The 14,318-nt window shown below is 47.2% G+C and overlaps 1 protein-coding gene across 2 annotated transcripts in view; it reads right to left on the bottom strand.

Moving 5' to 3' along the window:
- TBC1D8 (TBC1 domain family member 8) overlaps positions 1 to 10,715 on the bottom strand; it is a 50,065-nt gene extending 39,350 nt beyond the window's left edge. The window contains exon 1 of one of the 2 annotated variants that reach the window (XM_040584724.1): positions 10,524 to 10,715. In XM_040584724.1, the coding sequence (XP_040440658.1) occupies positions 10,524 to 10,650 (127 nt within the window). In that variant the 5' untranslated portion in view covers positions 10,651 to 10,715. The remainder of the gene's footprint in view (positions 1 to 10,523) is intronic. The other variant, XM_040584723.1, reaches the window with a different exon arrangement.
- Between the last annotated feature and the right edge of the window lie 3,603 nt (positions 10,716 to 14,318).

The raw sequence follows: 14,318 nt of genomic DNA, 5'->3' as shown, positions 1-14,318 counted from the left end.
CCTTCAGTTAGGATGCAGCAGACCTCTTCCATTTCACAGGCAACAGCGAAGCCATTTATACCACAGGACAGTCAAAAATTAGAAGGAAACACAAGCAGAAGGGGGAAAAGAGAGAGGAACTGCCACACTTGTTCCCTTCCCAAAATTCCTGTGCTTTTTTTCTTTTTAATCTATACGGGACAAGATTTGGGGGAGGAACTTAAAATTCAGAGTACCTCTTTCCCTTTAACAAGCCACTCCACCAACTTCTCATCCGCTTTTTGACCTCCCAAGATGCAGAAGTATTTCAGGAAAGTGGTTCAGTGTACAGTAACTGCACTGAGGAAAGCTGCAGGTCTGCAAAGCCTTCTGCTAATGACCACTGACAGAACATCGCAGGCTCCTCAAAAGGTACCGGTTACTTCATGCAGAAAGAGTATTCCCAGGCTAAAATTCAGATGCAAGTTTCAGGTGTAACGTACACTTTGGACAAATACAGAGGAGAGGACAGAAGAAGTAGGAAAAGACATGCTTCTACTGAAATTATATGCTTCTCCTCAATAAATCTGATCACTTTAGCTGGAAGCTGGATTTCAGGTAGAGGGAACATCTACCTATGTTTTTTTCAGAAGTCTATAAAACAAATCTGAAAAACTTGCCACAAATCCCACACCTTACTTGGTAGTTTTTGTTTCATTTCACATCTACTTTTGTGCATATTTTATTGCTTGAGTACTGTAAAATTGGAATACCCCGAAGTAAAACACGACTCTTGTACTTCCAATTGCAAGTCCATTTTTATCAAATGTACACACATATTTCAGATACATTACCACAAATAAATCAAGGTATAAAAATAAGCCTGGAACCATTTCAAATTCTGCAACAGGTAGGGAACGTCTGCCCTTTACAGGGGTCAATCTGTAATCAAATAGGATGCAAAGATGACATCATGCACAATGAACCTGTTGAGCGTTCTTCACAGAAAAAAAAAAATCAAGGATATTTTATAACAATCAAGTTCTAAAATGAAATACCACAAGTGCACCACCCTCCACCTTTAAAGACATGGTTCCTTATATGCCCACAGAGAGACAAAAGATCCCATTACAAGTTATCCCTGTTCATAACTAATCTAGAAAAAGGAACATGTTTACAGTAGGTTAATCTAACACCAATTTCTACTAAACATACCCTATCTTTCAAACTAAAGAATGCAGGCTCCTTTCCCGGATCAGTCTTAATTATCCACGTGGTATTTCAAAAATTCTGTTAAACTTCTGAAACACTGGGCAGAAGTTGATTAAAGCTGAACTCAAACTAAAAACTGAAACTGAAAAGCTATCTATTACTTCCACCTTTTAGGATAATACTCAAGAGACAGTCTGAAGCACTAACAATTATGCCTCGCTCACCAGCACATGAATTGAGACCTCCTCTACATAGAGCAAGACAATTTCTGCTCACCTCCATCCTCTCTTAAAGGCCTTAAAGGGATTTTTTTCAGAATGACTCCAATGCCTTCCCATAAACAGTATGGTCACTTTGGCAGCTAAGCCGTGCTGCAAGGCAGAAGGACTTGGACTGATCACTTAGGAGTCTGGGACCAATAAATTGATAAAATCCTCAAAAATCAAACAGAAAAAAGGCCAAAGCAGCTACTGGCGTGGGGGAAGGAGAGTTAAAAGGCTAAGTGACAAAAGCGCCTGCAGCACCGCAATACCGAGCCCCATTACCCTTCTAGTTCCACTTTGTTTTTAAATAAGACATCAGGTCACCACAGCCAGAACCTTTTGTTTAATGCAAACTTGCAAATTCATTACAAAGCAGGGAGTGAAGGTCAATGTAGTTCAAAGAAGCAACCATATGCAGTGTCTGCAATTAGCTGGTAAGAAATTCTGATTTAACACCCGGGGAGCAGCAGGCCAGACGCACCCACGGAGGCACCTCCTCCCATCCATGTGCCACAGCCCTGAACCCCCCCAAAACCCCTCTCCCAAAACCAAAGGGGTCACATAGAGGAAGAGTCCAGCCTATGCCTCCAGCTTAGCCACTGTACAAGCAAACTGACCACTGCGCAAGTCTGAAGCCAAGAGAGAACTGTCCTTCCACGTCTCCCTGGACTACTCAGGAAAAAAAAGACCTGAGGTTTCCATTGCACCTGAGACCAGCACAGCTGGACAGATGTGCAGCAAGGCCTGCCTTAAGAATGCCTGCCACACTGAGCCCTTCTGGGAAAATGGGCAGAGGACCCTCACAGTACCTGGATCCAAACCAGTTTGCCAATATGCTCAGCTCCTCCAAAGCTGAGGCTGCTGGTGGCCGCAGGCACTGCCGAAGTCAGGGAGGTGGTGGCACTGCACTGGCTCTGGGGACCGCAGGGACTGCTCAGTGGCTGCTCTGCAGAGCCATGCAGAAGAGCAGATGGTGGCTACGCTCACCTGTATCATCCCAAAGCCTTTTTTTAAATACTCATACCCTTTCTTTCCCCCCCCCCCCCCCCCCCCCCCATCAGACCAGGTTATTTTTCTAAGACAAAACCACAAAACCGAGGGATTTATGATTACAGACAGCATCCTGCCAGGCTCTCACTCCAGTACAAAGCCACGTAAAGCACACCTCTGAATTCATCCTCCGGAGCTCACTGCTGTTCACTGCTTCTGCTCTGCCATTAGAAAGCTGGGGGCTGAAAAAAAAATGAGCCCAGGAAGCCAAAGCAGCAGTCTGCCAAAGCCAGTACTTCACCCAAAAGGAGAAAGCTCTTGCTGGGCAGCAGAAGGAGCAAACAGTGCAGGTTGCTTTCCAGTGGATGCAGTTTTGCAAGAACTGATAGCTGCAAGGGGCACTCTAAGCTGCTCAGGCATGTGAATTGGGAGAAGAGCAAATCAAGCAATTCAAGACGGTCGTAAAAATAAAGCTGGGGTCTTTTTAGGACAGCAAGATTGAACTAACAGCTTCAGTAAAGTAGAATTAATTTCAGCTCTTTGAGGCAGAGAAGCATTCCATACCCTGAATCCTAATTACACTTCTTCACACAGTTCCCACCACCTCGCAATGATTTGCAAACAATTAGAGTCTCACAATAGCCATGGTGGGCAGCAATTAGCCGCGCCAGAGGAGACAAGCAAACTGCCTGAGCCAACAGCCCACGACCAGGCAGAACACAGGGAGGGACACGTGGACGTCCCCGTTCCCCGGCCACCCACGATCCGTGCGCTCCAGCTGGAGCAGAAAGGGGGTTTTCACACCCATCAGGATAAACTCGGCCTGCCAAAAGGGCACTCCTGGGATGGCACCAAATATCAGGGAGTGCTCGCCTGGCTCTGCAAGGCATCTCAGAAGTTCTCCCTAGGAACAATGTCCTTGCTGAGAGAGGGATGGGAGGGTTATGAAGCTGTCTCCCACCTGACCTCAGCCACCCTGCCACATAGGAGCCCTACCTGGTGAACACAACCCCATGGCTGGCCCAAGGCGAGACCCGGAGCTGAGACACGCTGAAGACCACTGCTGCCTTCACCCTCACCTCTTACGGCCCAGCCAGAGAGCACCACTCATCCCACAGACACGAGGCATTTAAAGGTGTGGGTGGAGGCTTCTGAGCCACACCAAGGTGTGATACAGCCAATGGCACTGGGCATCAAGTTACTGCTGGCCAGTGGTGGCCCCCAGAGTAAATGTCTGGGGACATCTCTAGGTCTTTCATACCATCTTGATTTATTTTTCTAAAAGTTCAAAACTCAAGATGTTTAAGAGGTTGTTACCTTCACTCAGGCCTCCCTAAAACCCACATTTTTTGCTGGATAAGAACAGTGATTATAACTGATTATGCAGGACCACTAGTGACACGAGTTCAATGTCTTGGCTTTACACCAGCCACACTGGCTTTGCTGAATTCTGCAAAATTATATAAACAGGTTTTGATGCAATACAGCACTCATGAGTGTTTCTTATTAGGCTTCCCCCGCCAAAAAAAAAAAAGTTGCAGAGCTCATCTGGGCAAGTACCTAAGAAGAAGGATGAAGGAGGACTCCTCCAAGGGCTGTAGGAAAGCCGTGTTTCCTTTGTAAGGATAATGGTTCACCACACTTGAAGATAAGCACAGACAACATTAGATCCCAGCCTGAAGACCTAAGGCTCCAAGGGAAATATCAACATTCAAGCCCTTTAACTACTTCCAACATTGGCTTTGCCAGATCAAACACTGCCGCTAGGTAAATTGGTTTCTGTTGGTTTGTTGGTGTTTTTTTTAATCTGGCATGCAGAAACAAATTAAAACAGATTGTTTAATCGTTATTCCTCAGTCTCAGCACTCCAGGGACGCTGGACATGAGAAACGAGGAGAGTTTGGGCATTTCCACTGTGGAGAGCTGTGTCCCATGGTCCCCGTGACTCCCATATCCCTGGGTGTGATGCTGAGATCTTGCTCTGGCATCAGACCACTGCATGGGGAGGGAAAAAACCACACCAGGGAAAAAGAAGTGAGCCGAACTGTGCACCCATTATTTCTTCTCGTTCCCACCTCCCCACAGGCCATTTCCCCAGGCAGGCATGCTGCCGCAGCAGAGCTCCCGCAGCTGCTTATCTCAGTCCTCTGCCGTAAGCCCAGGTCAGGCCAAGCCTATTTTTATAGCCCTGAAGGCCATGGAGCCAAATGCTTAGATTCTCACGTTACAAGTGAAAATACCTGAAACTCTTTTCCACCTGAAAACAAACAAGAAGGTGGGACACGCCAGCCACTGCTGCGGTCCTGTAAATTACCCAGACACAAGGCACTGCTTGGGGCAACGTAACAAAGTTTCTCATTTTTGGTGGGTGCTGTAAATAACACTGAAGAGACCAACCTAGCATTACTTAAACTCTGCCACCACAGACCCGCTCAATTAATTTACAAGCAAAACATTTTTTCCTAGGAGGGTGGTGAGGCACTGGAACAGGCTGCCCAGAGGAGCTGTGATGCCCCATTCCTGGCAGTGTTCAAGGCCAGGCTGGATGGGGCTCTGGGAAACCTGGTCTGGTGGAAGGTGCCCCTGCCCATGGCAGGGGGGTTGCAACTAGATGATCTTTGAAGGTTCCTTCCAGACCAAACCAAACCACTCTGTGATTCTGCTGCCTTTTTCTGTGCCACGTGGCCTCCACAACATGAAAATAAAAACCCACCATAGCTGTTCCCCCGGATTAGTGTTGCACAGGCTGGTAGTCATTCCCCAAGAGGATACAACCCAGCCCCCCCTCCCCATGCACAGGTCTATCCCCACCTTCAATATTAGCATTTAACCCAAAGTTAACGTTTCAACACAAGCGCCTACCTTTCACCTTACCCCTCCCAGCATCGCCTGCCTCAGGAGCAGGACACCCACCCCAGGAAGGCAAGCAGAGGGAGCCAGAGCAGCATGCACACCTCCGAAGGCTCTGGGGTCAGGAACTGGGGTACCTGGGTGCAGGTAGGATTCTGACCTTCCCAATCCTATCCCTCCTTCCAGCTCATGCCTCCCAGCTGAACGCTCTAACACAGAAGCCACCCTCCTGGGAAAGAGCTTGCAAGGATGCATTCTCCTTAAAAGATGTTTCAGCAACATAAGGAGGAAAAAAAAAATAAAAGGGAAAAAAACCTTGCCGATCCGAATTCCAGTTGTGGGCAAGGCTAGATTACATTTTGACAAGAGTCCAAGCTTTCAGTAAAGAATTTGGATTTCCCCCTCTGCTTGTGCAAGGCTTCAGAGAGAGCTCTTCCTTAAGAAAACACCACCACAAATGCAGTGAGCATTACCACTATCTTTTAACAACATCATTATCGTGGAGTCTTCCTCTCCTCAACCTGCTGCATTTATAATAAAATTTTAAAAAAGCTTTTTTTTTTTTTTTTTTTTAATTAGAGCTCAGATTGAACCTTACTTATTTTGGTAACTTGAATGTATTTTAAGATGAAAAGGCAAGTTGTTTTGAAGACTGCATTGGGCCACATCTTTTAATATGCATCTATTAATATGCTACTCATTTTACCTTTCACCCCTTCAAAAGGTAAAAAAGTTTATGGGAATACTAATTCACAATCCGTACTAGAAATCCAAATCTTCATCATATTTGTGACCCTCTCTTGCTACAATTTAATGAACAGAGGCAATCTAGATGGATTCCTCACCTGAGTTGTGGGAACCCTCCACCTCCGTGGTCCCCTCGCTGCCTTTCTCTGAAATAGACTCTATTACAAAATATTTACCCAGACCTTGGGAGATGCACAGGGCTACTAAAAGCCACAACAATTACAGTACTGTTTGGACTGGAGAGTATGCAAGAGCAGCAAAAGATCTTTTGGGGTTTTAATTTCCAGAAAAGGTGTGTAGAGTTATCAACAGCCATTTTTCTAAAATTAAAAAATTAAAATCCAGGCAAGGGGAAACAAGGAAGAGAGCTCTTATCATCTAACCTGTCAGATTTCCATTCACAACCAAGAGGTGCTCTGTAGGTCAGTTCAAAAGTTACCGCCCTGCAAGAATTTTATTTAAAAGAAAAAATAAAATCCTAAGATGGAAGTTTACTTCAATCACTGGCATGTAGCTCAAAGAAGTGTATTTATCATGCCTATCACATTTATTTTTACTAGAGAAATAATAAGGTTCAGATTCATATACAGAAGATACTTCTTTTTGCCAGTGTATTATCATATATTTGAAGTTGTGAATGGTAAAGGTTTATATGAGCCGAAGGAGAACATAATTTCTTCTCAAAATGTTCATCCTCTACGAGTTGCAAATGATACAAGACTACATCCAGCTTGGAAAGTGCCCTGAGCTGAAAACAGAGGCTGGAAGAACAGTAGCGGGAAATATCATAACTACATTAAAAAACACAGGGTAAATAGGAACAAAACACAATGTTTTATTGTTCTACTTCAAGCAAGAAGTTAAAAGTAGTATCTCAAAAAGTAAAGACAAAAAGCTGCTTGAAACAAGAGTTCATTTTAAAGTTTTATTTAACCTTATTTATAAAAGAGAAAATTCACAAGTATTTAAAAGAATCCTAAGTAGGTTTTTATACACTAAGAGTGCGCAATGTGAAGTACTGTGTAAACAGCAACTGCAAAGCTAGCTGCTTGGGAAGAGCGAAGAACTACTCTCAGCCCAGTGCTCGTGACAAAATCATTCCCAACACCTCCTAGAACAAGCAGGTTTGCTGTCAAAATGCACAAAAGTAATCTAATCAAACAGGAAGGGGAATGAAGCTCTCAACACTCCCTAATAAAAATGAAAGCAGCGATTCACTTACAGGCTAAACCACCTTACAGTATTCTACCATAAAGGATTTGTCAGTATTTTTGACTACTGATGGCATCTCAAGCTTATCATTAATATATATAATCTCAGAACCAAGGACCACAGGCCTTTTTGTAGGGACAGCCAAAAAAGTCTCCAATTAGGAAAAAAACCCAACCAAACAAAAAAAAAAACCCCAGAACTTACAGAAATTGCTAAGCTAAATAATTTTTAAGACACTATAACTTAAAATTAGTTACTAGTTAAAAAAATGTAATTCAATTTCTGTAAAGTATTTTTAAAACAATTTCCTTCCTAAGCCTCTGATCCAAGTAGAGATCCAGGTAAAGTGCCAAGTTAAAACATTTATTTGAAAAGCATATCCCTCAGGAAGCAGAATGACACTGCCCAGGTAATGAAGAGTTAAACACAGCCTCCATCATTTTTTGTACCGCTGCTTGCAAGCCCAGTGTGCATTCAGTAACCGCCCTAGGATGCAAATTAAATAACAGTAGTAAATCTAGTCTCTCTCTTACAAACATCTGCTCAGAGTCTGACTGAAACACAGTACTCAAAGAAACGTAGACACGGAAGAAAAGCACTTTTGTGTGAGAGATCTTCTCTAGTCCATCCTTTCAGGAATTAAATCCGCATAAAATATACCCTCCAGCTGTGCTAACTTACTTTCCTGTAATGGATAAAATGCCCTGGTAGTAGAGAGAAGTGTCCTACAAGAAAAAAGACATGCAAATATGAGAATAGGGCCGTAAAGCAGATGTCCTCACACAGGTTCAGTGCAAATACCATGTTGCAGTCGCACGCACAAGGGCAGCTCAGGCATCACACCCTTTGACCCCATTTAAAGCAAATTACATCACGCGTGGTCCACTGCCCCATCTACACTCTTTACTTACAAAATCAAGTCTCTCTGGCAAGGGGAAGAAGGTTCTGTTGATCCTACATGGGTCTAACACAGCCTGAGGATACACAGCCTCCTCCTCCTCACCGGAGGAGCCGTGACATTCCCTTTCACCACGGCACCTGCTTTCACGTACAGGATCTTCACATCTTTGAAACTTCTACCTTTCCACCAAACTTAACTGCAACTGGCCAGCGCTCAAGTTACTAAAGGGAAAAGAAAACAGATATGGAAATTGTTGTTGCTTAAGCTTTGCTTCCCCAGTAAAACAAACAGAATCTTCTAACTTACAGCTCGGTAGATGACACTCTGAAATATGGTAGTGCTTAAATGCCATTTGTATCCGTCAGTTTGGAAAAGGCAGGTACTAATAAAGGGACTCTATAGTCATGTAAAGCAAGAATCGGGAGGTACACTTTGCACTGAAAGCAAGCAGTCATCAGCAAAGCCCAACTGTTTCTTAGTACAGGTCTCCATTTCGCTCATCCCAAGTAAAAACTGTGAAAAAAAATTAAGCCGCCTAACTCCAGCTATGCTTAATGCTCCCCCACACTTGATTTTTGGTTCTAGGGCTCTAATTTCTAAGCCTTTTTAAATACAAACATTTCCAAATGGTTTAAGGGACTGTCAGAATTTACAGCTCCAGTGTTGCCTGAGACAGGAGCAGCTTTCCTTTACCGGCCAAAAGAGATTTATGCAAGCCCATGTACTGTAGATTCAGCAAAATGATTCACCTGAAACTTAACCAGAGAGAAAAGCAGTTTGTTTGGCATAAGCTGGCAAATCTCTGCTGTGGAAAGCTCAGGCACAAGTAGTTAACATTTGTGGATCTCAACCTCATGATTGTCCTGGACCTAAATCAAGCAGCTGTAAACAGCTATTTTTAACTCTTGAAAATTAATCCACATCATCCTTACAATCACAAAAGAGTGGCCTCTGACTTCCACATGGAGGGCAGGGGAAAATACGAAGGCAAACATTTATTTAACTTGCTGGCAAAACTTCCATTAACCTTACCAGGGCTAGCATCTCATTAGTAATACACTGATAACATGGGATCTACCAAGCCACTGTTAAGTTTTGTACTCTTTATGACTCTGCAGCTAGGATAAGCTCTGATTTAAAAAAATAATAATAAATGCAGAAAGCAGCATTATCGAGTGGCAAGGGTCAATGCTTCACAAGCACAAGGTTTTAATAAAATAAATGTCAAACATGGTAACATAACTCTTTGACTGTGTAGAAAACAGACTTTGAAAATACCTGACCATCCTTCCACATATATAAGACATCACTACTAAAAATTCTGATTCTTACAAGGTACAAGACAGCCCCATCTGCTTTTTAACATGGAATACACTTAAGCTGTTATTATTTTACTGAAGTATCGTTTGTTTGAATCCTGTTGCTGATGCCTTTGAATCAAAAGTTTGGCCTAAATTTCTTGCTCGGTTACTCTACAACACGAGCACAGCTTAACGCAGCGTCCTCGGGGGTAACACCCGCAGATCTATACTGTCGCGAGGGTACAGCAGGATCCTTCTTCTTCATATGTATACGTCCTTCACTACGGGCACCTGGAGCGCCACATAGAATTAACGTGCCTTCCATACAGCCACACAAGCCGTAGTATCATTAATGCAAGAGTAAGTCAGAATCCACGCATCCACAGCACTGAACTGGCACCCCCCGCACACCCCGTAACGTATGTATCTGCCAGAAGTCCTATACGTACTTACATAACTGCCACGGTGCGCGGGTGGCGGCGGTCGGGGAGGGGACACAGCGCGGCCGGGGTGCCGCGAGCAGCCCCCCGGCACCTCCCCTCCCCCCCCCCCCGCCCGCCAGCACCCACCCACCCACCCCCCACCGCCGCCCAGCCCCGGCACCTCCGCACCGCGCCTCGCGGGCTGCCAGCCTGCCGTTAGTCACGTTGCCGAAAGCCACCGGGAGGGAAGCGAAGGGAAATAAAAACAAAAGTGGCTTTAGCGGTGCTCAAGGCTACAGCAGCGCGCGGCGGGTCCCCAGGCAACTCGGGGGGCGCCGGGGCCGCCCCCACGGCCCTGCCGGCAGCAGCCCCCGCACCGCCCGCGGCGGGGGAGCCGCGATGCCCCGGGCCGGCGGCGCCCCGCGCCCGCCCGCTCCGCTCCGCGCTATCCCCCGAGCCGAGCCGTGCCGAGCCGTGCCGAGCCGAGCCGGCCCGGCGAGGGGCCCCGCCGCGGGCCGAACAAAGAGGCCGCTCCCGCCTCCCGCAGCCCGCCCCGCCGGCGGGTCCCCCCGGCGCGGCCAAGTTCCCGCAGGGCAGCGCGGAGGCGGGGGGGACCCGCCGCCCGGCCCGCGCGGCGCCCCGCCGAGCCCCCCGCGCCACCGGGTACCCGTGAAGCGGCCGCCGCCGTCTCCGTGGCCCCGACGCCGCTGCAGGATGAAGTAGCCGCTGCTCTTCTGCGTGACCCACAGCTTGAAGGCGTTTTTCAGCAGCACCTCCTCAGGCTTCAGCCACATCTTTCCCCGGCTCGGAGTCTCTCCCTCTCTCTCCCCTCCTCGCCCTCTCCCCCCGAGGCCGTCCCCCGCCGCGCCGCACCCCGGGTCACATCGCCACCCGCGGGCTGCGCGGCTCCGGCTCCCTCGGCGCGGGCCCGACCGCCGGGGAGGAGCCGGAGGCGGAGCCCGGGTGCGGGCCGCCCTCCCCGCCGAGCCGGGGGCTTTGTGCGGCATCTGAGCCGCTCCGCGCCGCCGGGCGGCTACGGGCGGGGGGCGGCCTCTGGCCGGGGGGAAGGAGAGCGGGAAGGACGGTCCCAGTTCTCCCCCTCGGGGGTCCCGGGGAACCGCGGGCCCGACACGCAGCACATCGGGGCTCCCCCGGCGCCCCCCAGCGCAGCCTGGCGTGCGGCAGCGCGGCACCCGCTGCGCACGGGGAAGGCACCGCCGGCGGGCGGCCAGGGTCGGGCCCCAGGTCTGCCCAGCCTGTGCCAACACACTCGGCTCGGTGTGTGCACACCTGCCCCGGAGGGGCCCGCCCAGCACCGGGTCCGTGGGTCCGTCCTGAGCCCCCTCCGCGGGGAGCCGTCGGGGCAGCCGCAGGGACAAGGGTGCCCTGGCCCGGCCGGGGGCAGCTCGGCTCCCCCGTTCGCCTCTAGACCACAGCCGAAAGCTGAGCCCGCAGATACTGACTTTGATGTTTGAATGCCAGTGCCTGAAACTTCACCTCTCAACCGAAAAGTCAGAATTTAATTTTACGGGGTTGGGTTTTTCTCTCATTTAAGTAATAAGCAGGCGCTGCTGGTGGTTGAGCTGTTGGTAGGATCATTTGCGAAGCTGCACAAATGGTTACGTACATTGGTAATCCTCTGACACTGTATTTCACACTGTCATTAACCCATATTGCCATTAAAACATGACCAGTGTACCTTCTCTCAGTCATGTTCCGCTTCTGATTAACAGCAAATATTAAGTAAGTTCTTTATAACCACTGCAGTAGCAGGCTGCTAACCCTCACACACTCTTCATTTGGATTAAAGACCCCAGTCACTGCGGGTTAAATCATGTACTCGTCATTTGGGCGAAGATCCCTCTAAGTAGAGAATTTTTATTAGGAAAAAAAGACCTGAGCTTCACTTCACCAAGCTCAAGCTACAGCGTGAGCTGTGAACTTCCCAGCTCTTTGAAAGGGACTCATGCTGCGCTGCGCTACTTGGCATAGCCAGAGGTGATTATTAACTGGGAATTGGAAGGTGCCCATGCGGACTGGTTTCCAACTGCTGGTGGGAACATTTAGCAGGCAAAATTCTGTACTCAGCTGCAATCCAGTAAATGCTGTGTGATCCATATTCTTTCAATTTCAATGTAAAGCAATGATTTCTTTCCATACATAGAATAGCAAGCAAGCATTGTGAGCATACTACTTGTCTGATATATAAAAAGGAAAGCTATTAAAAGGACAAGATGATGGGTATCCACATAACAATGTATTTAAAAATTAATGAGAGTGTAAGAATGCTCTTTCAGAATAAGAATAGCTCAGAGGTTTCCCCTGCCCCCAAAACAATCCTGAGGACATATAAGTCTTGAAAGTTTAAATGTTCAGGGAAGTGAGGTGGTGAATATTTCTTCCCTTTTCAGACATTTAAGTATTATTTTCCATTATTGTTTTTGGAGTGGTTTTTGCATTCAACGTTGGGTTTTGGGCAAGCTGATTTGAGATGTTAATGAGAAGAGGGCCAAGCAGACTGCTGACCTTTAAGGTGCTTTTGAGTTTGAGAGTTAGCAAAAGAGTAAAGCAGCTGGTTTCAGGATCCGGTGTCACGCACACCTGCCTCTGTTAATTAGATCTTGAGACACGCTTCTGGTTGAACCCCACCAACAGTACTCCTTCAGAGTCATGGGCTTTGGAACCACATCCAAGTTGGCCCAATGATTATTCAAGCAAAATGGGATCATTCGTGCTTTTTAAATAAGAAGCTCTTGCAACACATGGAACCAGTGGAAGGTAATTGACAAAGAACCTGTGAGAGACAACTTCAGAGGGGGAAAAGAGGGATTTGTAAGATGAGGGAAACTGATCCAGGATGACAGGGTAAAACAAAGCACTTTGTAATATATATTGTAATAAACGCATCTACTGAAAGTAGGAGCATACTTCTCAATGTTCCCTGAGATCTGAGGAGAGACACTCGCTGCCAAAATGCCACTGAGTTTTAGGACACGACTACCCTCAGTCCTACCCACTGAGGATGTCCTCTCCCATAGAAGTCCAAGAACACATGAACCTGCCGGAGCTCCCTCAAGCACGAAGCTGTTCAGTGTGTACCGCATCCCTGCCAGGCAGGCATTTCAAACAGTCCCTGGCCTGGCAGCAGCATGGCTGAGGGCCATTAGTGCACACCCTTCCCTGGCTCTTCTGCCCCATTCCTAACCTGGGACAGATGGACAGACAGGCAGCCACAGGCATAAAGAAGCAGTAACACAGCCACTTCGGCACCGAAACAGGCACTGATAACCTCCAGGTCAAAAAGGCTTGCAGGTGGAAGTTGAACATGCTTATTGTATTATTTAACTGAAAACCATCAAGGAAAGAACACCCCAGATATATATGTCTCATCACCAAATGGTGCAGCCTCTACCTGCTAACTAAAGTCTTTGGCAACAGCTAACAGAAGGTTTATGTTCATGGAGAAAGTCCTGCAGCGATATACTGGCTGTTTCCACAGCTGGTATTTGAACAGGATTTGGATGATCTGAGTATCTTATGAAATCTCCTGTGAGGCAATAGTTTTATAATGCTGGTGTCTAGAGAGATAAATAAAACCAGGGAGCACAGGAATCTGGTAGATTATTAGACAAAAACCAGGGTGCTGTGAGAAGTTCTACACCTTTTTTATATGTTCTCTGACACAGTCTAGAAAAGCTAGGACTATCTTACTCAGTTGATTGAAGGTATTTAAGGTTAGTAGGCGGGAGGAAAATAGCTTTAGAAAAAAATGAAGATATATTTGAAAGGAAAGAACTGAAAGAAAATGAGGTCTCTGGCCTGATGCCGCCCTTAACATGAGCTCTGAGATGACTGTGTTTGGATTATTTATGATGCTGAGTCCCTTTCCTAGATTTCAGTACCAAATAGCACAAGGCAGGAGTCTGCCATTCGGACTGCGTTAGAGCACAATATCAGTCATACCTGGAATAAACTTCAGAGATCCTGAGCAGCCATGAGATGGAGTACAGACTGCACAGGGTGCAGGGGACAGTCACAGAGAAAACCGTGCTTTCCTTTCTTCCCCTTGTCACTGACTGCCTTCCCAGCCCTAGGCATGCCCTTTGACTTCACACGGATTCATCATTTTCATCCATGAAACATATATAATTTTTATTCTGGATGTCACTGAGATGCTCAGGAAGACGGATTCCTCACGTGCATCAAAGGAATGATGCCTCCATGGCCAGGAAACAGGCAGACATGGTCGTCTGGGCCTCCTGCCTGCCTGGCCCTCTGCAGAGGGTACCAAACCCTCTGAGCCTACACCGCGGCAGAGCTGGGAACGCTCGAACATACTTAGGAGAGTGTGTAATGCTCTAGGATAGACTTTGAGGCTTGCAGTTGTATAGCTGAAGCTGATAGATGTATGTGCTGCCACCAAAACAGGTTGTCCATGCTCCCCTCACCTCCCACCAGAACT

This window comes from Falco naumanni, chromosome 2, assembly GCF_017639655.2.
Source record: "Falco naumanni isolate bFalNau1 chromosome 2, bFalNau1.pat, whole genome shotgun sequence".
Classification (NCBI taxonomy): Eukaryota; Metazoa; Chordata; class Aves; order Falconiformes; family Falconidae; genus Falco; species Falco naumanni.
Note: the sequence above shows the minus strand (reverse complement) of the source record. Positions and strands in the feature narration are given on the sequence as shown.